Source organism: Pelophylax lessonae (genome assembly GCF_965119305.1).
Source record: "Pelophylax lessonae genome assembly, chromosome: 3".
Taxonomy (NCBI): Eukaryota; Metazoa; Chordata; class Amphibia; order Anura; family Ranidae; genus Pelophylax; species Pelophylax lessonae.
This window is the reverse complement of record NC_138770.1, coordinates 17,325,828-17,352,335: the sequence shown is the minus strand read 5'-3', so window position 1 is coordinate 17,352,335 and position 26,508 is coordinate 17,325,828. Positions and strand designations below refer to the sequence as shown.

At 46.7% G+C, this 26,508-nt stretch overlaps 3 protein-coding genes across 3 annotated transcripts in view; 1 reads left to right on the top strand and 2 right to left on the bottom strand.

The window, feature by feature from the left end:
- LOC309550236 (uncharacterized protein) overlaps positions 1-26,508 on the bottom strand; it is a gene marked incomplete at both ends in the record, with an annotated part of 809,557 nt that overhangs the window by 386,301 nt on the left and 396,748 nt on the right.
- Positions 1-26,508, bottom strand: part of LOC309550731 (uncharacterized protein) — a 395,974-nt gene that overhangs the window by 178,618 nt on the left and 190,848 nt on the right. The gene's annotated exons all lie outside the window — the stretch shown is intronic.
- Positions 24,353-25,494, top strand: LOC309548774 (uncharacterized protein; the record flags this gene model as incomplete). The annotated part of the gene is made up of 1 exon (XM_082248720.1): positions 24,353-25,494. One exon carries the CDS (start codon positions 24,353-24,355, stop codon positions 25,226-25,228), a length of 876 nt encoding a protein of 291 aa, XP_082104846.1. The 3' UTR covers positions 25,229-25,494.

Genomic DNA, 26,508 nt, shown 5'->3' with positions numbered 1-26,508 from the left:
TTACGGCATAGTCTGTATCGGTATGTGTGAGATACACCTTTTAAATTTGTTTGGCGCATCTCCTTCCCCCGCCAAGGATTGCAGGGCGCTTCAGTTTGCCTCCTGTTCCCAACTCCTCTTCCTCATCCTCCCTTTAGGGTACCAAAAATTTTAATCGGGGCCTAGTCTGTGTTTGTACGTGTGAGATACACCGTTTTTTATCCTATTCCGCTATTCAATATACACCCTTTTGGGGTAAAAAACATTAAATTGCGGCATAGTTTGCATATTTGACGGTGAGATACACCCGTGCGATACTGTTGTTGTTTTGTTCCGCTATTCAATAAACACCTTTCTAGGGCAAGATCTTAAATTACAGAAATATGAGGAGACCGTCAAATAGGGGCCGTGGCCTGGGTCGTGGTGCTGCTGGTAGAGCTCCTGTTGCAAGGAGAGGACGTGGTCGATCTGTGCCAGCTACACGCACAAGTAAAACACCTTCCTCAAGTGTTAGTAGGCGACAGAACCTGCATCAGTATTTGGTAGGGCATCATACGCCTCTAGAAGTGATGAGGCCAGAACACAGAGAGGCGATAGTAGATTGGTTTGCTGCTGACAGTGCCTCCATTTCCTTCACATTGTCTCCCACCCAGTCTACTGCAGAAAGGTCAGAGTTGGCACCTGCAGCCGATGTCCAACCGTCTTTCACCTCACCCCCTTGCAAATCAGGCAAGCAGTCTGAGCCCTAAGCCATACAGCAGTCTCTTCTTCTTTTTGAGGACTCTGTCAGCAGGGTTTCCCAGGGCCATCCACCTAGCCCTGCCCCAGAAGTGGAAGAGATTGAGTGCAGCGATGCCCAACCACTTATTTCTCAAGATGAGTACATGCAAGGACCATCGCAGCACGTCTCCGATGATGACGAAATGCAGGTGCCAACTGCTGCGGCGTTCAGAATTGTGGAGACCGACAAGGAGGGCAGGGGTGAAGACTGGGTGGAAGATGATGTGGAGGACGATGAGGTCCTCGACCCCACATGGAATGAACGTCATGCAGGTGACCTGAGTGGTTTGGAGGAAGAGGCGGTGGTCGCACAGAGCCACCAGCACAGCAGAAGAGGGAGCAGGGTGCAGAAGCGGAGCAGCCGTGCCCTAGACACTACGCCTGCTGCTGCCCAACGCAGCAAGGGAACGAGCGCACCAAAGTCAGCTCAAAGGAGTCCTCTAGCGTGGAAGTTCTTTAGAAAATGTGCTGATGACAGGACACGAGTGGTTTGCACCCTGTGCAATCAGAGCCTGAAGCGAGGCATAAATCTTCTCAACCTGAGCACAACCTGCATGATCAGGCATCTAAGTGCAAAGCACGAGCTGCAGTGGAGTAGACACCTTCAAAACCAAGAAACGTCTCTGACTCATCCTGCTTCCTCTTCTGCTGCAGTCTCGGCCGCTCCAGCCACATCTGTAGTGATACCGGCACCTGCCACCCCGCAAACAGAGGATCTGTCAGCAACACCACCACCTGGGTCACCAACCATCTCCACAATGTCCCGTGGAAGCGTTCAGCTTTCCATCTCCCAAACACTTGAGAGGAAGAGGAAGTACCCCCCTACCCACCCGCGATCCCTGGCCCTGAATGCTAGCATTTCAAAATTCTTGGCCTTTGAAATGCTGTCATTCCGTCTGGTGGAGACGCACAGTTTTAAAAACCTTATGTCGGTGGCTGTCCCATAGTACGTCGTGCCCAGCCGCCACAACTTTTCCAGGCAAGCCATCCCTTCCCTGCACAACCAAGTGGGGGAAAAAATCAGGTGTGCACTGCGCAACGCCATCTGTGACAAGGTCCACCTAACTACCGATACGTGGACCAGTAAGCACGGTCAGGGGCGTTATATCTCCCTAACGGCACACTGGGTAAATGCAGTGGCAGATGGGCCTGAGGCGGATAGCAATTTGGCGCATGTCCTTCCACCACCGAGGATTGCAGGGCACTTTAGTTTGCCTCCTGTTCCTAACTCATCCTACTCCGCTTCCTCATCCTCTACCGCCTCCTCATCCGGACAGCGTAACACCTTCACCACCCACTTTAGCACGGCCAGGGGTAAACGACAGCAGGCAGTTTTAAAACTTGCCTGTTTGGGGGAAAAACCACACACCGCGCAGGAGTTGTGGAGGAGCATGGAACAGCAGACAAATGAGTGGTTGCTGCCAGCGAGCCTCAAGCCCGGCCTGGTGGTGTGCGATAACGGGCGAAATCTCATATCAGCTCTGGGCCTAGCCGGTTTGACGCACATCCCTTGCCTGGCGCATGTGCTGGATTTGGTGGTGCAGAGGTTCCTTAAAAACTACCCCGATATGTCAGAGCTGCTGCAGAAAGTGCGGGCCGCCTGTGCGCACTTTTGGCATTCTCACCCTGCTGCTGCTCGCCTGTCAGCGCTGCAGCGTACCTTCGGCCTTCCCGCTCACCGCCTCATATGTGACGTGCCCACAAGGTGGAACTCCACCTTGCACATGCTGGAAAGACTGTGCGAGCAGCAGCAGGCCATAGTGGAGTTTCAGCTGCAGCACGCACGCGTGAGTCGCTCTGCGGAACAGCATCACTTCACCACCAATAACTGGGCCTCCATGCGAGACCTGTGTGCCTTGTTGCGCTGTTTTGAGTACTTCACCAACATGGCCAGTGCCGATGACGCAATTGTCAGCTTAATTATCCCACTTCTATGCCTCCTTCAAAAAACAATTCGGGCGATGATGGAAGAGGATGTGGCACAGGATGAGGAGGAGGAGGAGGAGGAGGAGGAGGATGAAGAGGTAACATTTCCAAGGCTTTCAGGGCAGTCATTCGCAAGGGGCTCCGAGGGTGGGTTCCTACACACACAAACGCCAGGGACACAATTGTCCAGCAGGGGCACAGTTCTGGAGGATGAGGAGGAGGAGATGGAGGAGGAGATGGAACCATGTTCACAGCAGGGTGGCACCCAGGCCAGCTCATGGCCATCACTGGTGCGATACAGAGGACACAGACGATACACCTCCCACAGAGGACAGCCTTTCGTTGCCTCTGGGCAGCCTGGCACACATGAGCGATTACATGCTGCAGTGTCTCCACAACGACCGCCGAGTTGCCCACATTCTAACTTGTTCTGATTACTGGGTGGCCACGCTGCTGGATCCCCGTTACAAGGACAACGTACCGTCCTTAATTCACTCACTGGAGCGCGATCGCAAGATGTGCGAGTACAAGCGCACGCTGGTAGACGTGATGCTGCTGGCATTCCCACCTGACAGCGGGGCCACAGTGGAAGCACAAGGCAGAGGAGGAGGAGGAGGAGGAAGAGGTCGCCAACGCAACCAGGGCACCGCCAGCACCTCAGAAGGCAGGGTTAGCATGGCCGAAATGTGGAAAAGCTTTGTCAGCACGCCACAACAAACAGCAGCACCAGCAGCTCATATGGAACGTCTTAGCAGGAGGCAGCATTTCACCAACATGGTGGAGCAGTATGTGTGCACACGCCTAGACGTACTGAATGAGGGGTCTGCCCCCTTCAACTTCTGGGTCTCCAAGTTGGGCACATGGCCTGAGCTTGCCCTTTACGCCTTGGAGGTGCTGGCGTGCCCTGCAGCCAGTGTATTATCTGAACGGGTATTTAGCACGGCTGGGGACGTTATCACAGACAAGCGCAGCCGCCTGTCCAGAGACAATGTGGACAAGCTCACGTTCATTAAAATGAACCAGGCATGGATCCCACGGGACTTTTCCGTACCTTGTGCAGAATAGTGATGGATACCGACCTTACCCAGCCATTGTTCTATTTTTGCTCTTTCTCACTCTTTTGGGGTGTACCCTCATTTAAAATTTCTTAAAAGAAGCAGTGTTGGCTACCTCGTCCTCCTCCTCCACCGCCACTTCCACCTACACCACCTATAGGTGTGCGCAGCCTATTGCATTAGGGTGTGCACCCCAAAGTTTAAATACACATGCATGTGTTTGCCTACATGTACATGGCCCCGATACATTACTCTCCCTGCTGGCAAAGAGAAATAGAGCAGAGCAGGTCCGAGGGAGATCATTCCCATCTCCTCACTGGCAAACAGAGCGATAATGCTATGTGCCCTAGGTGATTAGGGTGTGCCCAGGTACACCCGGCAAACCCTGTGTGCACGCCTATGACACCGCCACATCCACCACCACCTCAACCTCCCTCCTACTCCATATGGGCCTCGTCCTTCAGAGATGAAGAACATTGTTTTATTTTTTTGTTTTTTTTTGTTGTTTTAAGTTATTTTCCTATCCACATTTGTTTGCAGAGCACTTGCCATGCTCTTAACTACGTTTTGCTGCCATTTGCAGCACTCTAGCCCTTTCCATTGGTTTTTTAGAGCCATTTTAGTGCCTGAAAGTTCGGGTCCCCATTGACTTCTATGGGGTTCGGTGTCCAGGAAAAGTTCGGCAAAAGTCCGGGACACGAACCCGGACTTTTTTTTAAAGTTCGGCCGAACCCGCCGAACACGGACATCCAGGTGTCTGCTCAACTCTAGTTAGGATCTATACAGATATGGACTGGGTAATGCGTTAGGATCTATACTGGTATGGACTGGGTAATGTGTTAGGATTAGAGTTGAGCGGACACCTGGATGTCCGTGTTCGGTGGGTCCGGACGAACTTGAAAAAAAAGTCGGGGTCCGTGACCCGGACTTTTTCCGAACTTGACCCGGACACCGAACCCCATTGAAGTCAATGGGGACCCAAACTTTCAGGCACTAAAATGCTTCTAAAAAACCAATGGAAAGGGCTAGAGTGCTGCAAATGGCAGCAAAATGTAGTTAAGAGCATGGCAAGTCAGGAAAATAACTTAAAACTAAAAAAAAAAACCAGGAAAATAAAACAATTTTCTTCATCTGTGAAGGACGAGGCCCATATGGAGTAGGAGGGAGGTTGAGGTGGCAGTGTAGGTGGAAGCGGCGGTGGAGGGGGACGAGGTAGCCAACACTGCTTTTTTTTTAGTCATTTTAAATTAGGGTACACCCCAAAAGAGTGAGAAAGATCAAAAATAGAACAATGGCTGGGTAAGGTCGGTATCCATCTCTATTCTGCACACGGTACGGAAAAGTCCTGTGGGATCCATGCCTGGTTCATTTTAATGAATGTGAGCTTGTCCACATTGTCTCTGGACAGGCGGCTGCGCTTGTGTGTGATAACGCCCCCAGCCGTGCTAAATACACGTTCAGATAATACACTGGCTGCAGGGCACGCCAGCACCTCCAAGGCGTAAAGGGCAAGCTCAGGCCATGTGCCCAATTTGGAGACCCAGAAGTTGAAGGGGGCAGACCCGTCATTCACTACATGTAGGCGTGTGCACACATACTGCTCCACCATGTTGGTGAAATGCTGCCTCCTGCTAAGACGTTCCATATGAGCTGCTGGTGCTGCTGTTTGTTGTGGCGTGCTGACAAAGCTTTTCCACATTTCGACCATGCTAACCCTGCCTTCTGAGGTGCTGGCGCTCGTGCTTTGCACTTAGATGCCTGATCATGCAGGTTGTGCTCAGGTTGAGAAGGTTTATGCCTCACTTCAGGCTCTGATTGCACAACGTGCAAACCACTCGTGTCCTGTCATCAGCACATTGTCTGAAGAACTTCCACACTAGAGAACTCCTTTGACCTGGCTTTGGTGCGCTCGGTCCCTTGCTGCATTGGGCAGTAGCAGGTGAAGTGTCTAGGGCACGGCCGCTCCGCTTCTGCACCCTGCTCCCTCTTCTGCTGTGCTGGTGGCTCTGTGCGACCACCGCCTCTTCCTCCAAACTACTCAGTTCACCTGCATGATCTTCATTCCATGTGGGGTCGAGGACCTCATCGTCCTCCACATCATCTTCCACCCAGTCTTCACCCCTGCCCTCCCTGTCGGTGTCCACAATTCTGAGTGCCGCAGCAGTGGGCACCTGCGTTTCGTCATGTCATGTACTCATCTTGAGAAATAAGTGGTTGGGCATCGCTGCACTCAATCTCTTCCACTTCTGGGGCAGGGCTAGGTGGATGGCCCTGGGAAACCCTGCTGACAGAGTCCTCAAAAAGAAGAAGAGACTGCTGCATGACTTGGGGCTCAGACTGCTTGCCTGATTTGCAAGGGGGTGAGGTGAAAGACGGTTGGACATCGGCTGCAGGTGCCAACTCTGACCTTTCTGCAGTAGACTGGGTGGGAGACAATGTGAAGGAACTGGAGGCACTGTCAGCAACCCAATCTACTATCGCCTGTACTTGTTCTGGCCTCAACACTTGTAGAGGCGCATGATGCCCTACCAAATACTGCTGCAGGTTCTGTCGCCTACTCACACTTGAGGAAGGTGTTTCACTTATGCGTGTAGCTGGCACAGATAGACCACGTCCTCTCCTTGCAACAGGAGCTCTACCAGCAGCACCACGACACAGGCCACGTCCCCTATTTGACGTTCTCCTCATATTTCTGTAATTTATGATCTTGCCCTAGAAAGGTGTTTATTGAAAAGCAGAACAAAACAACAACAGTATCGCACGGGTGTATCTCACAGTCAAATATGCAAACTATGCCGCAATTTAATTTTTTTCACCCCAAAAGGGTGTATATTGAATAGCGGAATAGAGAAAAGGATATAAAACGGTTTATCTCACACGTACAAACACAGACTAGGCCCCGATTACAATTTTTTGTACCCTAAAGGGAGGATGAGGAAGAGGAGTAAAAGTAGGAGGAGTTCGGAACAGGAGGCAAACTGAAGCGCCCTGCAATCCTCGGCGGTGGAAGGAGATGCGCCAAACAAATTTAAAAGGTGTATCTCACACGTACCGATACAGACTATGCCGTAATTTCATATTTTTCACCCCAAAAGGGAGTATATTGAATAGCGGAATAGATAAAAGTATATAAAACGGTGTAACGGGGTAATGTGTTAGGAAGGAAAGGATGCCACATTGATAGAAATGAAAATTATCACGTAACAGAGGGCTGAACTCAAAGACACCCCGAAAATCAAAGTGAAAAAATTATGCAGCAGGCGAGTCCATTTTGGTGAAATGTCATTGCAGGACCTCAGAATGGTCCTCAGTAGTGTGTATGGCCCCCACGTGTTTGTATGCATGCCTGACAACGTCGAGACATGCTCCTAATGAGACGACGGATGGTGTCCTGGGGTATTTCCTCCCAGATCTGGACCAGGGCATCATTGAGCTCCTGAACAGACTGAGGGGCAACCTGGTGGCGTCAGATGGACTGAAACAGAATGTCCCAGAGGTGTTCTATTGGATTCAGGTCAGGCGAGTGTGGGGGCCATTCAATGGTATCAATTCCTTCATCCTCCAGGAACTGGCTGCATACTCTCACCACATGAAGCCGGGCATTGTTGTACACCAGGAGGAACCCAGGACCCACTGCACCAGCATAGGGTCTGACAATGGGTCCAAGGATTTCATCCCAATACCTAATGGCAGTCAGGGTGCCATTGTCTAGCCTGTAGAGGTCTGTGCGTCCCTCCATGGATACGCCTCCCCAGACCATCACTGACCCACCACCCAACTGATCATGCTGAACGATGTTACAGGCAGCATAACGTTCTCCTCGGCTTCTCCAGACCCTTTCACGTCTGTCACATGTGCTCAGGGTGAACCTGCTCTCATCTGTGAAAAGCACAGGGTGCCAGTGGTGGAGCTGCCAACTCTGGTGTTCAATGGCAAATACTAGTTGAGCTCCATGGTGCCGGGCATTGAGCACAGAGCCCGCTAGGGGACGTTGGGCCCTCAGGCCACCCTCATGAAGTCTGTTACTGATTGTTTGGTCAGAGACATTCACACCAGTGTCCTGCTGGAGGTAATTTTGTAGGGCTCTGGCAGTGCTCATCCTGTTCCTCCTTGCACAAAGGAGCAGATACCGGTCCTGCTGATGGGTTAAGGACCTTCTATTGCCCTGTCCAGCTCTCCTAGAGTAACTGCCTGTCTCCTGGAATCTCCTCCATGCTCCTGAGAATGTGCTGGGAGACACAGCAAACCTTCTGGCAATGGGACGTATTGATGCGCCATCCTGGAGGAGTTGGACTGCCTGTGCAACCTCTATAGGGTCCAGGTATGGCCTCATGCTACCAGTAGTGACACTGACCCCAGATGCAAAACTAGTGACAAACACTCAGAAAAGATGAGTAGGGAAAATGTCAGTGGCCTCCACCTGTAAAACCATTCCTGTTTTGGAGGTCGTCTCATTGTTGCCCATCTAGTGAGGCTGTTAGTAACAACCCCCTCTGCTACTTCACTGACCAGATGAATATCCCAGGAGTTTCCCTGACTTGATGCTATACTCTGATTATAAAGTGTTGAGCAGTGTATATGAGTGTGGAAAACTCTTGGTAATTTTTCTTGTCTTCTGACAGACGGACTCTGTGGTGGGAATAGAAGGACATCGGAGGAAGATGTGACTACAGAAGATAATGACATGACATCTTCTCCAGAAGTAAATCCCGTTCCTCATAATATACATGACAGACCTCACCATTGGAGGAGATCATTGGAATCTCCTGATACTTCACATAGTCCTCTAATATCTGACAGTGCCGACGGGTGCGGGAAACCATCTCATCTCGGGGAATCTTCTTTATACCATACAGGAGACAATTCATTGTCATGTTCAGCGTGCGGGAAATGTTTTAAACACAAAAGAAACCTTCTTAGCCATCAGAGAATACACACAGGTGACCTTCCCTATTCATGTTCAGAGTGCGGGAAATGTTTTAGTCAAAAAGGACAACTTTTTAGGCACCAGAGAATACACACAGGGGAGCGTCCCTTTTCATGTTCAGAGTGCGGAAAATGTTTTAGTCGAAAAGGAATCCTTCTTCTCCACCATAGAATACACACAGGCGAGCGACCTTATTCATGTTTAGAGTGCAGAAAATGTTTCACTAATAAAGGAAACCTTCTTAGCCATCAGAGAATACACACAGATAAGCTTCCCTATTCATGTTCAGAGTGCGGGAAATGTTTTAATCATAAAGGAAACCTTCTTCGCCATCAGAGAATACATACAGGTGACCTTTCCTATTCATGTTCAGAGTGCGGGAAATGTTTTAATCAGAAAGAAAGCCTTCTTAGCCATCAGAGAATACACACAGATGAGCGTCCCTATTCATGTGCAAAGTGCGGGAAATGTTTTAAACATAAAAGAAACCTTCTTTGCCATCAGAGAATACATACAGGTGACCTTTCCTATTCATGTTCAGAGTGCGGGAAATGTTTTAATCAGAAAGAAAGCCTTCTTAACCATCAGAGAATACACACAGGTGAGCGTCCCTATTCATGTGCAAAGTGCGGGAAATGTTTTAATGATAAAAGAAACCTTCTTCGCCATCAGAGAAAACATACAGGTGACCTTGTATAGGTAAAGTGGGTGATAACCGCGCTAAGCTCCTAAGTCAATAAGCAGCAACTTAAAGTGTGACAAACACGTAAACAAAATAATATAAAAGTAAGCTGCGCTAAGAAGTGAATAGTACTATATCACAAATATTAAATCAGTGAATAAACAAAGTTACACAACAGATAGTCGTGAAACATACACCCAACATAGTAACAAGCAAAAGTGCTCCCAAAAAATTGATTTCAGAAGTCTACTTATATGGAATTAAATAAATAATAATAATAAACTGCGCTGAAGTTACGTGCTAATGCTCACACGTGTAAATATAAAGTCCCAAATAGTCTCTAGAAAAAGATGTATTCTTTGATATACACAGATCTTCAACAGCTATAGGGCCTCCTCAACTGATTCAATCTGCTTACCAGATTTAGGTGAAAATTGAGCCAAAGATATTCCAAATGACACCAAAAAGTCTCCCTCGTTAGGTTGATCAGTTGTGTTCTCTATAACGTAGGACCTCAAACAACGTCGGATCATACATGTGGAAAAAGAAAGGGTCCCATAGCGTAATACTGATAATGCATATACAAAAATATGGAACCCAAAAGTGCACGTGTAAAATGTATTGTTCACACCAGAATAGTGATAAGACCAAAGGAAGTACCGCAGAAAGTACACCAATATCCCACCACCGAGTGTACCAACTGCTTACCAGAACTGTGATAATAGTAAGCCAAAAAGAGATGATGACCACCACCGGAAGCGCGATCTGCTTACGAAAACTACAGTAATAAACCAAGGTGATACCGTCACCAAAAGCACAAACTGCTTACCAGAAACAATAGCAAAAGAGCAGGGTAAAGGTATTGTGGACCATCCAGAAAGTGAGCCGGACTACCTCAATAGTGGATAGTAACCATCACCCATTAATGCCAACCTCTTACCAGATGACAATAAGGTTATAGCCAAGAAAAGGGAGAGGACTCCAGATCCAGGACAATCCAATGTTAATGACTCGATATCCAATCCCTCCAGATATGAAGATGGATCTCACAGGGTGGACATCAATCCCCAGATCACATATGTAAATAAATATAGAGACATCCCATAGTGTAAAGCAGCAGCCACAAATTGCAGTGCCATGTGTACCGCCCCATCCAGCTGCCATTTAAGCTTAAGGGGGTGGTAAAATCATGACTCGACTGTCTACCTTTACCGATCCCTCCCCACATGAGGCAACAGGCAGGAAATCATCACAATCCATTTGGCAACAAGTGGGCAATCATCATATTACAAGGGACAACAGATAGACAATCATGACAATACATGAGCTTGATTTATTGAAATAGCCGGCTTTTTATTGGTCCAACCACTGTATGATTATTAATACATTTGACACATTTGTTAATTCTATTATAAAAGATTTAAGATTTATTTTATTCATATCATTACTATGTGGTAATCGCTTATTCTGATCTTGTACAATAAAAACTCTTCGTACAATATTCTGTGCCGAGTCTTCTTTTTTACCAATGATTAGATGATCGGTGATTGGAATGTGATCAGTTCCTAGAGAGTCATCCATTGAGGTTTTATTAGTGAGATGGAGAGTGGAGAAGGCACCACATTGACAGCCATTGGAGGCCCTTTCTAAAGCCCTAAACTTTTTGGCAACCTGAAGAGGGGCGAGAGGAGAAGGAGCAGATCGGCTCTCTCCTTTCCCATCTGTGTTAGGGAGGAGGAACAATCAGTGCAGGCTCTGAGCTGCATGAAAGAGATGCTCTCAGAGTCCTGCTGGGGAGGCACTGATTTGCAGCACTGATGGGGCTGCACTGATGATCATTGCCCTAAATATCAGTGTGAACCATTTACTGACAGTCTTGCCGGTTAACCATTTCAGCTCTGGAAGATTTAACCCCCTTCATGACCAGGCCATTTTTTGCTATACGGCACTAAGTTATTTTAACTGACAATTGTGCGGTCGTGTGACACTGTAATCCAATAACATTTATTTACTGTATCCTACTACTCCCCTGTATTGCGCCCTTCTACTTCCCTGTATTGCGCCCTTCTACTCCCCCGTACTGTGCCCCTCTACTCCCCTGTCCTGTGCCTCTCTATTGCGCCCTTCTACTCCCCTGGACCCTGCCCTTCTTCTCCCCTGTTCCATGCCCTTCTTCTCCCCTATTCCGTGCCTTTTTACTCCCCTGTCCTGTGCCACTCTTCTTCCCTGTACTGTTTTCTTCTACTCCTCTGTACCTTGCCCCTCTACTCCCCTGTACTGTGCCCTCCTACTCCCCTGTACTGTGCCCTCCTACTCCCCTGTACTGTGCCCCTCTTCTCCCCTGTACTATGCCCTTCTTCTCCCCTGTACTATGCCCTTCTTCTCCCCTGTACTATGCCCTTCTTCTCCCCTGTACCTTGCCCTTCTACTCCCCTGTACCGTGCCCCTCTGCTCCCCTGTACCGTGCCCCTCTGCTCCCCTGTACAGTGCCCCTCTTCTCCCCCGTACCCTGCCCTTCTACTCCCCTGTACTTATTCTCCCCTGTACTGTGCCATTCCTCTCCCCTGTACTGTGCCCTTCTACTCCCCTGTACTGTGCCTCTTCTACTCCCTAGTACTGTGCCCCTCTACACCCCTAAATTGCGCCCCCTTCTACTCCCCTGTACCATGCCATTCTACTCCCCTGTCCTGTGCCCCTCTTCTCCCCTGTACTGTTTTCTTCTACTCCTCTGTACCGTGCCCCTCTACTCCCCTTTACCATGACCCTCTACTCCCCTGTACTGTACCCTCCTACTCCCCTGTACTGTGCCCTTCTATTCCCCTGTACTGTGCCCTTCTACTCCCCTGTACTGTGCCCCTCTTCTCCCCAATACTGTGCCCTTCCACTCCCCTGTACTGTGCCCTTCTACTCCCCTGTACTGTGCCCTTATTCTCCCCTGTACTGTGCCCTTCTACTCCCCTGTACTGGGCCCCTATTCTCCCCTGTACTGTGCTCTTCTTCTCCCCTGTACTGTGCCCTTCTTCTCCCCTGTACCGTGCCCTTCTTCTCCCCTGTACCGTGCCCCTCTGCTCCCCTATACAGTGCCCCTCTTCTCCACTGTACCCTGCCCCTCTACTCCCCTGTACTTCTCCCCTGTACTGTGCCCTTCCTCTCCCTTGTATTGTGCCCCTCTACTCCCCTGTACTGTGCCCTTCTACTCCTCTGTACCGTGCCCTTCTACTCCCCTGACTGTACCACTCTTCTCCCCTGTACTGTGCCCTCCTTTTCCCCTGTACTGTGCCCTCCTATCATCCTGTATTGTGCCCCTCTACTCCCTTGAATTGTGTCCCTCTACTCCCCTGTACTGTGCCCTTTTACTCCCCTGTACTGTGCCCCTCTTCTCCTCTGTACTGTGCCCTTCTATTTCCCTGTAAGGTGTCCTTCTACTTCCCTGTACCGTGCCCCTCTATTCCCCTGTACCGTGCCCCTCTACTTCCCTGTACCGTGCCCCACTACTTCCCTGTACCATGCCCCTCTGCTTCCCTGTACCGTGCCCTTCTACTCTCCTGTACCGTGCCCTTCTACTCTCCTGTACCGTGCCCTTCTACTCTCCTGTACCGTGCCCCTCTACTCTCCTGTACCGTGCCCCTCTACTCCCTTGTACCATGCCCTTCTACTCCCCTGTACAGTGCCTCTCTACTCCCCTTTACCGTGCCCTTCTACTGCTCTGTGTTGATTAGTTTTGATTTGTGTCATGTTTTCTCATTGTATAAAATCTATTATATTGAAAGTACTAATAAATATATAGAGAGTGCGCTAAAACTGTATAATTATATGCACATGCACATACATATACATCCATATATACTCATTATGTATCTGCACACAACAATTATAAAAGTGTCAAGTGTATTAAATAAAATTAACCCTGTGCTATGATAAAAAAATCACCATATAATGCATTAAATTCGTATGACCACACAGTATCACATGCAATAATAATCCAACATATAAAAAAGTCCAAAAGAAAATCCAGAAGCGATCAAGAACCAAACAGTCCTCATCACATGAGAAAATAAGTGAACAGATTGTGAATTTGCAGGCTCAAATATCCCCCTCAGTACCTTGTGATGGTCAGGAATACAACGGTACCCTTACCCACTCCTCTGTATCATGCAGTCACACAACCAACATGTAATATTAGAAAGGAATCCCACGCAATGGAAAAAATATGTATAGGTGGAGTTGCTGCCTACCCAGAATACTACTCGCCTAGGTGGGAAGTCATAGATATGCATGCAATGTGTATGGGTGATGGCGCTACTCTGAATATAAGGTCTGCCTATAGGACTATGTAGATATTGGTATAAACTTATGCAGTATCTTTATGCAAATCCATAAATTACAATACAAGTTTATAAAGGTGCAAGTGATCAACCAGTGAAACACTGTGATGTACACATATACAATATTGTTAATCAATATGTCAATATAGGTGACTTTGTGTAATGAATTTATATAAATAAATAAATGATGCAAAAATGAATAGTCCTTTATCTCAATCCCAAATAGGGGCACTTTATAAACTGATATATTGTGATGCTGCCAATCACAAATATGTTGTACCTACAAGAAAAGTACATTGTACAAAAGTCAATATTCCAACCATGTGCATCAAACAATAAATAAATAAATATTCCAAGCGTGTGATTTAGTTAATAGTGCTTCTATCATGCCCAAAGGTGAAAACAGGAGATGTGCCGGTGCTGTACTTTACTTTCTCTTTGCTGTGCTCAGTGCGGTGCTCCGTGCCCCTATAGAAAATGCACTCACCGCAATGCTCTCCCCTTAAAGGGGTGATGAGCCTTTTACAGCAAAATGGGTGATTTGGACTGATGGGCGTTTACCTCTGGGTGCTGTAAGATGGCCTATGTGTCCTGGTCCAGGTGGATATGGATGCCTCCAAATGCACACAGAGTCCGTTCCAATGTCCCCAGGGTACCCTCGGATCATGCCCCAAATAGAGAAGGTAGACAGGCCATAGTGTAGTATGTAGTGAAGGTCATGGCGCGCTGATGTCATCCCTGGAAGTGTTTTGAGCTAGCGGATGTGCCTTGCCGTCCGGCCGGCGGTTTTTCATGCTCCTCTGCTTTTAACAGAATGTAAGTGTCTCTCTTTTAATTAATAAACCAGTGGTACGTTTTACACTATTGGCGTTTTTCTCTTATATTTGGGATTGATTGCCCACCCACTGGGAGTATTGGCTCATCCTTTGGGATCATCTCTACCCGGACTCTGCTGTGTGAGTCGTCTACCGGTGGTGAATGTCGGTGAATTGGACCGGTTAATATCATACATTGTGCAAACATTATCTGAGTTTGGTAAGAGGCCCGTAGTGTCAGTGTTGGTGGTCCAGGTGTATCTGGGATTCGTCTATATCTGCCTTTACCCACCTTCTATCTGGTAAGCAGCTGTCATATTGGTGGTGGTTTTCTTCCATCTGTATTTCTTATCCCTCTCTATGATCACTCATTGGGAGAGTGTTATATGTCTGCACAATTATTCCTTTTGGTAAGCAGCCTCACAATTGGTGACGGATTATACACCTTTTGCATGGTGTAATTTAGGGTGTATAAGGATTCAGTTATCGTTGTGGTATTATGCTATGGCGTTTTTTCTTTATTTCATGAATTTATGACCTATCCTTGGGAGTTCATCACATGAGTTTCTCCAATCAAGTTCACTCATTCATGATTTATCTCTGCAATTCTTTACTGTGAGTCTGGTAAACACATCACCTATCAGTTTTCGGATTCCCAAGTGTGGATATTATTAGTCACATCAATTTGGAGTTCACCTACCTCACTAGGACTTTGCACTGGGACTTGATTTATTCAGTTACACAATTTTTGTTTTGTTTTTTTTTTGTTTTTTGGACATTGATTTGTTCATTTTTCACTCAGCGCGACTTATTTTGTACAATATTTTTTAGGGTGTGGTCACACTTGAAGTTGCTGCTAATTATTTATTATTGACCTATAGCGCAGTTAACCCCCCCCCCCCCTTTATCTACATAGTGTAGTATGTCTCAATATTTATTAAAATAAAATATCCACTCACAGTTTTAGCGCTAAGTCATAAGCTGTTGGTATGGTGTCCGTGCCGGATGTCCGGGTGCGGATGTGTTCCACAGTCAAAAACCACTCTAGCGGAAGTGACGGAGTGACATACTATCCAGCCCTACGCGTTTTGTCAGAGTGGACGTCATCCTTCTGAGGCGAGAGGCTGCGCCGTCACTTCTCGCGGTCCGAGCTGCAAAGCGGCCACAAACATCATCACTGGAAGTTTTCCATTCGTGTTTATCTGTTTGTGTCATGTAAACCATCCATCGGGGATAATACACTATTGCCAGCCCCTTTTTTCCTAAGAGAATTGCCGTACACTTGTCCATCTGAAAGTTCAGCAGAGGGGAATTAGGCAGAAGTAAGCGCATAGTGGAGAGCGACTGGTCGGTCCTAACAGGGTCCTGGATTCTGTGATTTCCCTGGATGATTAGCACTTGGCATATGATTATTTAACATCTGGTAAGAGTTCCACCTTATCTATTGCACCTGGTGACCTATTTGGCTAAAGGGCAAGATGCCCAGGTCCACTGTCCTTGTCCATGTTGGTTGTGTGACTGCATTCACAATCTGTTCACTTATTTTCTCACGTGACGAGGGCTGTTTTGTTCTTGATCGCTTCTGGGTTTTCTTTTACACTTTGTTATATGTTGGACTATTATTGCATGTGATACGGTGTGGTCATACGAATTTAATGCATTATATTGTACATTTTTTATCATAGCACAGGGTTAATTTTATTTAATACACTTGACACTTGTATAATTGTTGTGTGCCGTTACATAGTTTGTGAGGTTGAAAAAAGACATCAGTCCATCCAGTTCAACCTATGATACATGATACATCATGAGTATATATTGATGTATATGTATGTGAATATAATTATACAGTTTTAGCGCACTCTCTATAATTTTCACATTTTCATTCACTTCAATAGGTTGAAGTTCTGTTGCAGCTACTGTGTTTTGTTTCATATATAGTCGTGCGCACCTTATCCCTTAACTACTAATAAATATATGTTTAATTCTATCAACTATTTATTATTTTATTTTAGTAAATTTGAGCAGGCTGGTAGGGGCCCCAGTACATTACTTTACCCAGGGGCCCATGATGATATTAAGATGTCCCTGTGGGAGAGTGATATTTATCTTTGTGTAACACAGAGCTGTACAGTAATAATGAAGAAATCTACTGAAAATGACACAAGAAGGAGATCTCATAATAGGACCACAAGATCCTCGAGAATCCAGAATCCCATCACCATCCCCCCACATCTATCCCTGATCCGTACAAGACACAACACACAGAAGGTTCTAGAAGTCACCAAGAAGATGATGGAGCTGCTGACAGGAGAGGTATGCGGTGCTGGGAATTCTGGGACATTATCCAGTAACAGACAAGGGATGTGTCTGGATGGTGACTGTATCATTGTGTGTGTCAGGTTCCTATAAGGTGTCAGGATGTCACTGTCTATTTCTCCATGGAGGAGTGGGAGTATTTAGAAGGACACAAGGATCTCTACAAGGACGTCATGATGGAGAATCAGCCGCCCCTCACATCATCGGGTAAGAGGAGACTTTATTGTAAAGGAGAGAGCAGTACGGAGGCTCCACCTAGATCCCCCATCATCTGATAAACACATAGAAACAATGTATTCAGTCTCAGGAGATGGGAGGCAGCGGTGTGGGACCTCTGCAACTTGTCTCATGTGAGCATTTAGGACACCACTGATTACTGACCCTTATACTATATAATATATATTGTACATTACATACTCCTGAACCCTGCACTATATACTCTATGTTGTACATTACATAGTCCTGATCCCTGCACTATATACTCTATGTTGTACATTACATACTCCTGACCCCTGCACTATATACTCTATGTTGTACATTACATACACCTGACCCCTGCACTATATACTCTATGTTGTACATTACAAACTCTTGACCTCTGCACTATATACTCTATGTTGTACATTGCATAGTCCTGACCCCTGCACTATATAATATATATTGTACATTACATAGTCCTGACCCCTCCACTATATACTCTATGTTTTACATAGTTAGTGAGGTCGAAAAAAGACATCAGTCCATCCAGTTCAACCTATTTTTGAAACTTATTGATGCTCCTTGCTGATACCACTGCTTGTCGAAGAGAATTCCACATCCCCACTGCTCTGACAGTAAAGAACCCCCTATGTATTTTAAGGTTAAACCCTTTTTCCTCTAGTTTTAGTGAGTGGCCACTTGTCTTATTGTATTCCCTTTCTCTGAAAAGTTTGTTCCTTATGTTCGGGTCACCAGTACAGTACTTGTACATAGAGATGGACAAACATCGGCCGGGGCGGTTCGTGAACATCAGCCGCAAATTTTCTCAAATGACCGCGAACCGCAAGTTTGCGGCGGGCCCCATTGACTTTAATGGGATGCAAACTTTAAAAACCTTTAGGTCATATTTGCAACCACAAAACACTCACTAGCTGTGCACAAATAGTCCCACCACATGGACAATGTCATAACAGGAGTATTGCAATTGAAAAAGTTGCCCTAAAATGTTTTTTTTTTTTTTCATTTACCGGCTGACCGGCCTGCTGCACCGAACGTCCTTTCGGACAGGACACTGGACGGGGGCAAGCCAACAGTTCCATTGCAAATTGTGCCAGCTCTGGCCAGAGGTCAAGCCTGCCCACCCAGTAGTCCAGGGGTTCATCACTCCTCAGAGCGTCCACATCGGCCGTTAACCCGATGTACTCGGACACCTGTCGTTCTAGGCATTCCCTGATGCTGGATCCGGAATACAGCTGTCGATGGATCGGCTGAAAGAAGGATCTCATATCTGAAGTGACCAAGACATCTTCAAACCGCCCTCTTCTTGCAAGCGCTGTTGGATTGATACCCACAACTGTCTCTCTGTGACTGGAAATTCCTCTGCCAGCGCATGCAAAAGCAGAATGCAGCATTTCTCGCAGCAAGGCCTGGAAGTGCTGCATTCTGACCGCCCTCTGTGATGGTGGTAACATTTCCGCCATTTTTTGTTTGTACCGGGTGTCTAAGTACATTGCCACCCAGTACTGGTCCTTGCCATTTATGTTTTTTATACGGGGGTCCCCCTTAAAACACTGGAGCATGAAGGCCCCCATTCGCACTAAACTGGAAGCGGTGTAGTGGCCTGCTTCCAGCTCATCATCCAGGATAATGTCGACCTCGTTCTCCTCCCCCCATCCACGGACAACACCAGGGATCCCAGACAGGTTTAAAGCATGCTTTACTTGCTCCTCCTCATCCACCCCTGCACCATTCTCCTCTGACTCCTCTTCAGACTCCTGTTGTTGACTTGTCTCAGGTGGAGTAGCACCCCCTGGGAATTCATCCAACATTGCGACTTCCTCATCTTCCTGCTCCTGCTCCTCGATGGCTTGATCAATGACATGATGCAATGCACGCTCCAGAAAGAAGGCATAAGGTACGATGTCACTGATGGCACCCTGGCCGTGACTGACCAGTTTGGTGATCTCATCGAATGGTCGCAGAAGTCTGCATGCGTCGCACATGAGCAGCCACTGGCGAAATGAAAAATACCCAAGCTCCCTAGACCGCAGAGTTCGTACAGGTAGTCGTTAACTGCACATCTCTGCTGGAGCAGCCTATCAAGCATATGCAACGTTGAGTTTTATCGCGTCGGGCAGTCGCAAATAAGACGCCTGACGGGCAGGTTGTGTCACCGCTGAATGTCAGCAAGGCGAGCCATGGCTGTGTAAGATCTTCTGAAATGGCCCAAGATTTTTGTGGCCTGCTGCAAGACGTCCTGGACCCCAGGGTATTTGGCAATGAATCGCTGCACGACCAAGTTCAGGATGTGTGCCATGCACGGCACGTGTGTTATTTTGCCCTGTTTCAGCACGCTCAGCAGATTGGCACCGTTGTTGCACTTTACCAAATGTCAAATTGAGCGGTGCCAGCCACTGATCTCCCTGTGAACGCAAAGCTGAAAGGAGTGCAGGACCAGTGTGGCTCTTGGCTTTCAGGCACAACAGACGCAGCACAGCATGGCAACGTCTCACCTGGCATGTGGAATAGGTTCTGGGGATCTTGGGTGGTGCAACGGAAGAGACAGTAGCAGCGGAAAAGGAGGAGTCAGCCGAGGAGGAGAAGGAGGAGGAGGAGAAGAAGAGGCAGGCCTGCATGCAATCCGTGGCGGGTGCCACGGGTTACATGCTTGACGTCCGTCAGAAGGTCTACCCAGTGGGCAGTAAAAGTGATATACCTTCCCTGCCCGTGTTTGCTAGACCATGTGTCTGTGGTCAGATGTATCTTGGCACTGACACTGTGTGCCAGAGATATATTCACTTGCCGCTGAACATGGCCATACAGCTATGGAATGCCCTTCTGCGAGAAATTATTCCTGCCTGGGACCTTCCATTGTGGTGTTCCAATGGCCACAAATTCCCGAAAGGCCTCCGAGTCCACCAGTTGATATGGCAGTAGTTGGCGGGCTATCAGTTCCGAAATGCCAGCAGTCAAACGTTGGGCAAGAGGGTTATCTGGCGTCATAATTTTTTTACACTCACACATTTGGGCCACGGAAGCCTGCCTTTTTCCAGAACAATGTGAGGACCGCATGATGGAAGGTAGAGTGGAGGACAATTGTAACGGGAGAGGAGAAGGAGAAGATGCTGGACGCTGAGAGCCTGGAGTGTGGCTTTGTGAGTTCTGACGGCGTTGCTCCCACTGGGCTCGGTGATGGGAGTTCAGGTGCCTTCTTAAGGCGGTCGTCCCTAGGTGAGTGTTGGGCTTACCGTGACTTATGGGTTGACTGCAAAGGCTGCATATGGCAACACTATTGTCAGCAGCAGACACATTAAAAAAGCCCACACTGCAGAGCCATGTGCCGGCGTCCTTTGAGCGCCAGATGTGACTGTACATGGTTGATGGCTCGCTCCTGATACATTTGCAGTCTGCTTTATCCCTCTTGTGCAATGCAAGTTTCGCCTGCTTCTCCTCCCTATCTGCTGGTCCGTCTCTCCCTCTGAACTCCCCTTCTCTTCCTCTCTTGTGGCAACCCATGTGACATCCATAGACACGTCATCATCCACGTCACCTTCCCCACCACTAACATTTGAGATCTCGGTGTAGGCAGCAAAAGCGGGGACCAACCTCCTTGGGCTGATCTGGGTACTGTCGTCAGACTGCTGAGTGGCAGCTGTTGCTACCTCCTCTTCCTGATCCAATGGCTGTGCATCGCAAATGTCTTGTGATGGATTGGAAAATAATTCCAGTGTCTCAAGCGGAGGGTATATGGTGGTGGTGGTGGCTTTGGTGGTGGTGTCTTTTGCGGTGCACACAGCAGAGAGTGAAGAGGGTGCAGATAGAGAGGATGAGGAGGGTGCAGAAGAGGAAGGCTGAGTGAGCCACCTAACAAAGTCTCGTGCGTCCTTTGATGTAATCGAACGCACCTTCTGAAACTTCATACTTTGGCTCTGGCCTACTGCTCCTGCCCTACCCCTACCACCCCTGCGGAATGGTCTGCCTCTTCCTCTGCCTGACATTTTTTTAAATTACGCTGTGACAAACATTTCTAGAGAAGTGCAGTATATGTGGAAGAAGGTATATAACACCCCGCTTCAATCTGTGGTATTGGGGGCCACAGGTTTATCACACCAGTTTTACCAATAATTAGCCAGTAACTGGTGTCATTGTGTGTAGCACAGTTAATGCAGCAAAAGAGGCCAAATTTTTGCAGGACTAAAATACACTCTTATAAAAGTATACTATTAAATAACACCCCACTTCAATATGTGGTATTCGGAGGCCACTGGTTTATCATACCAGTTGTACAAAAAATTGGCCAGTGAGTTTGGCGCTGTGTGTAGCAGAGTAAACGCAGCACAAGAGGCAATATTGTTGCAGGACACAAATACACTTATAAAAGTATACTCAGATAACACCCCACTTCAATATGTGGTATTGGGGGGCCACTGATCTATCACACCAGTTATAATACATTAAAAGTGCTTTTGTCACTGTTTGTAGTATTGCTGCAGAAACGCTCAACACACCAGTCACAATGCTGCACAGTGCACAATACAAATCCACTATAATATGCTTTCTATATTAGAAGTATATTATAAAAGTGGATTACTCCCCTGTATAGTGCACTGCACACCTATACCAAATACCAGTCATTAAAATGACTTTTTGTGGAGTGATTTGTGTCACTGCCGATCTGTCCCTGTTGTGCACAGCAAAACTCTCCCTACACTGATAAAATAGACTGTAGACCTATACCAAATACCAGCCCTTAAAATGATTTTTGTGGATCTTAACAGAGCGATTTGTGTCACTGGCAGTCTGTCCCTGCTTCTCTCAGCAACCTTTCCCTACACTGACAAAAAGCAGAATGTGAAATGGCCGCCAGCTCAGGTCTATTTATAACGTGGGGGGACTGTTCATGTGCTGCAATGTTTCAATTGGCTGTCCCGTTCCACCTGATGGCTGTGTCATGGGTCAAATTTCTCCCCAATGTAAACTAATATGGCCGCCGCGAACAACACCATATGTTCGCAAAATCGGCAGACTGCGAACGAGCAAAGTTCGCAGCGAACCGACCGCTGGGCGAACCGCAAGGCCATCTCTACCTGAGACCCCCATCCCCCCCACCCCTCACCTCCTGAACCATTCTGCAATAACACTTTAAAAAGACAAAAAAGTTTAAACCTCCAGATCCCACCTTGGCTATTCTCCATATTGACATTGACCAATATCCCTAACAGTATAGGTCCGTAGTACTTCATGTACTGTAAGCGGCCAAGTTAGGCATTGGAAAAACAACTCCTCCCTTAACCCTTCTGAAGTTCTTGCACAGGTCAACCTTAATCACCATTACAAAAGATTATTGGCAGGTAGAACTCAAGTTTCAATCAAATCCTTCGATAAGCAATGGGAAGCTTGGAGGACTTGGTATTCCTGTTGATGTTCGCAGTGTCCTATGTTCATATTCCTACCTCCACTCATTCCCACACTCCAGTGCCTTATGGATGTGTACCTGGTTACTATTGGTGATGCTCACTGTATCTCTACTTGATACTTATTTCATTGTCCTGTCATAACTATGTGTCTTATGGATGTCTGACCTGACTTTACTATTGTTGACACCACTTTGTAAACTTTGTTAAGTAATGTGACTGTTCACTCGCTTATTTTGTTGTTGTTGTTGTTGTTTTCTAAGCTCAATAACAATTTACTGTACCTTGGAAAAAAAAGACAAAAGTGACTGGTGCCCAATATCCTTTCTTGGTCCCAGTATTTATGCCATGAATTCAGCCCTGGGGTGAAATGCTAGCCCTCCCCTGGCTTTTGGAGGAGTTATCCAGCCTTTTGGATGTCAGGGGGATTCTACATTCATATCGCACATTACATACTCCTGACCCCTGCGCTATATACTCTGTTATACATTACATACTCCTGACCCCATGCACTATATACTCTATGTTGTACATTACATACTCCTCACCCCTGCACTATATACTCTATGTTGTACATTACATACCCCTGACCAAGTCTCTGTATATTCTATATTTCATAATACATACTCATGACCCCTGCACTAAACACTCTATGTTGTACATTACATACTCCTGACCCCTGCGCTATATACTCTGTGTTGTACATTATATACTTCTGACCCCTGCACTATATACTCTATGTTGTACATTATATACTCCTGACTCCTGCACTATATACTCTGTTGTACATTACATACTCCTGACCCCTGCACTGTATACTCTGTTGTACATTACATACTCCTGACCCCTGCACTGTATACTCTGTTGTACATTACATACTCCTGACCCCTGCACTGTATACTCTGTTGTACATTACATACTCCTGACCCCTGCACTGTATACTCTGTTGTACATTACATACTCCTGACCACTGCACTGTATACTCTATTTTGTACATTACATACTCCTGACCCCTGCACTATATACTCTGTTGTACATTACATACTCCTGACCCCTGCACTGTATACTCTATGTTGTACATTATATACTCCTGACTCCTGCACTATATACTCTGTTGTACATTACATACTCCTGACCCCTGCACTATATACTCTATGTTGTACATTACATACTCCTGACTTCTGCTCTCTCCCCTCTACTCATTGCTATATATACACATAATATGGATTCTCTTTTGTTATGCCCATTTCCTACCAGCTGGACATTTTATATCGGTAGATAGTGGGTAGGTGTCCCGCACATCAAGGCCTGGCCTGGCATAGATCCAGACTGAGACTGCCATTTACTATCATACAGCAGGTCTTGACTTGATGTGTGGCTCCTGGGACACCTAGTCACCCTTTACCATTTACTAGTTACCTTGACGGTGGAATTGTAAGATCCTCAGAGACAAAGCTGCCTGATGTGGCGGAGTCCTGGTTTAGGGGAACCAATCTGCTGATGTCTAGTAATAATCTTTTTATTTCTATTTTAGTAGATGGACGGGAGATGAGGAAAACCTCTGAGGATTTTCTCACTTTGTCTCCAGACTGTAAAGTAGAAGATGAGGACATAACACAGTATAGTCCAGGAGAAAACCCGGCTACCTCAAATGTCCATCCGGCACCACACAGTGTAGATGGACCATCGTATACCTCTTATCCTGAGGAACCTCAGACTGTGAGGGACAGTGCCGGACCATCGTATTCCTCTTATCCTAAGGAACCTCAGACTGTGAGGGACAGTGCGGGACCATCGTATTCCTCTTATCCTGAGGAACCTCAGACTGTGAGGAGCGGTGCCGTCCTTCCAACAAATAAGAGGTTTCCCTGTACGGAGTGCGGGAAATGTTTCCCTTTTAAATCCTATCTTAATAGACATGAAAGATTTCGCATGGTAGAGAAGCCGTATTCCTGTGCTGAGTGTGGGAAATGTTTCTGTTATAAACATGGTCTTAATTTGCATAAAAGATCTCACATGGGGGAGAAGCCATATTCCTGTCCTGAGTGTGGGAAATCTTTTTCATGGAAATCTCAACTTCACACACATCAGAGGTCTCATACGGGGGAGAAGCCATTTTCCTGTCCTGAGTGTGGGAAATGTTTTTCACAGAAGTCTCATCTTCACCCACATCAGAGGTCTCATACGGGAGAAAAGCCGTTTTCCTGTCCTGAGTGTGGGAAATGTTTTTCACTGAAGTCCTATCTTTACACACATCAGAAAAGATCTCACTCGGGGGTGAAGCCGCATTCCTGTCCTGAGTGCGGGAAATGTTTTTCACTAAAGTCTCATCTTTACATACATCAGCGATCTCACACGGGGGAGAAGCCGCATTCCTGTCCTGAGTGCGGGAAATGTTTCTCACAGAAGTACAATCTTGACAAACATCAGAGATTGCACACAGGGGAGAAGCCGCATTCCTGTCCTGAGTGCGGGAAATGTTTCTCACAGAAGTCCAATCTTTACATACATCAGAGATCTCACACAGGGGAGAAGCCGTATTCTTGTCCTGAGTGTGGGAAATGTTTTTCACAGAAGTCCCATCTTTCCACACATCAGAGATCTCACACGGGGGAGAAGCTGTATTCTTGTCCTGAGTGTGGGAAATGTTTTTCACAGAAGTTCCATCTTTACACACATCAGAGATCTCATACGGGGGAGAAGCCGTATTCCTGTCCTGAGTGCAGTAAATGTTTTTCAGATAAGTCCAATCTTTACAAACATCAGAGATCTCACACGGGAAAGAAGCCATTTTCCTGTCGTGAGTGAGGGAATTGTTCCTCACTGAAGTCCTGTCTTCATGTATATCAGGGATCCCACACAACCCTTGAGGTGTATTAGTGCCTTGAGTGCGGGAATTGTCTTTTATATGAATGTTTGTGGACATGTGGGGAAGAAGCACACCCTGATATACACCTCAGATATACTCCATGGCTGATCTTCATCATGTAAGAAACACTTCATGAGGAGATCAGAGATCACCAAAGACATGGATGAAGTGTTGTCCCGTGTTGGCTTTTCATTGGCTGAGTAAATTTTGGGGTGTAGAGTGGTAAGTAGAGCCGTGAAATGAAGGATTCACCTTCAGAATGTCTTGCTTGTCTGTGTGACGGTTACTGATAATGATATAGCGGGTTACAGAGCTAGAAGCTGGGAGATCCCATATATCTTTATCAGTAAACTTTACACAGACAAGACAGAAATTCTGAAGTTGATGTCCTTCATTTCAAGGCTCTACCAGTGGTGACCCCGAAGCGTGTCTCTCTGTCTTCAGTCCATCCTTCCCCCATCCCCCAACAGGAGGGAAGGAGAACTCAGAGATAAACTAGGTGAGAACTTCTTTCCTTTGCTCCTGTGTGGGTTTGGGTGGCTTGGCGGAGTGCGGCACGAGAGGTAACACCGCTTGTCTTTATATTTCTACATATCTTGTCTGGGTGGAGGTCATTGGTTGGAACATATTTATACTGTTTGATTTTCTGTAAATAATTTCTGTTTTCCCTTTGAAGGGAGATATTATGTGTGGTTTGATGAAGTGATTGGCTCAATAGTTACCACTTCACTTACATGTTTAGTTTTATAAAATAGATGAACAAATATGACAAGCATTCATTCATCCATGACAAATGTTGGTCTTATTTTATTTCATTCAGTGATTTCCTATGATCATTGGGTCCATCTAGTGGCCATAATGCGGTGCTGAACTATTTTTCCTGATTGAGGTATTTTGGAACTAATACCTCATTATGGCCACTAGTTGGAGCTGACAATTATAGGAAATCACTGTGTTTATTGAAATACAGCTGGACACATGCTTGTCACACTCACCCAACATAATTTTTACATAGACCCCTTAGTTTACTATGTCGGGGGGGATTCATACAAATACCTGAGATAATACTCATGCATTTATGAGTACAGAAAAAAATGAAGGTCATAGATAAAACCAGAGGATTAAACCAACCATTGATTTACAACTAAAAACTACCACATTTGGCCTTTAGATGGTGCTCAATATCATAGCAATTAGCACCATCTAGTATCCAAATGCA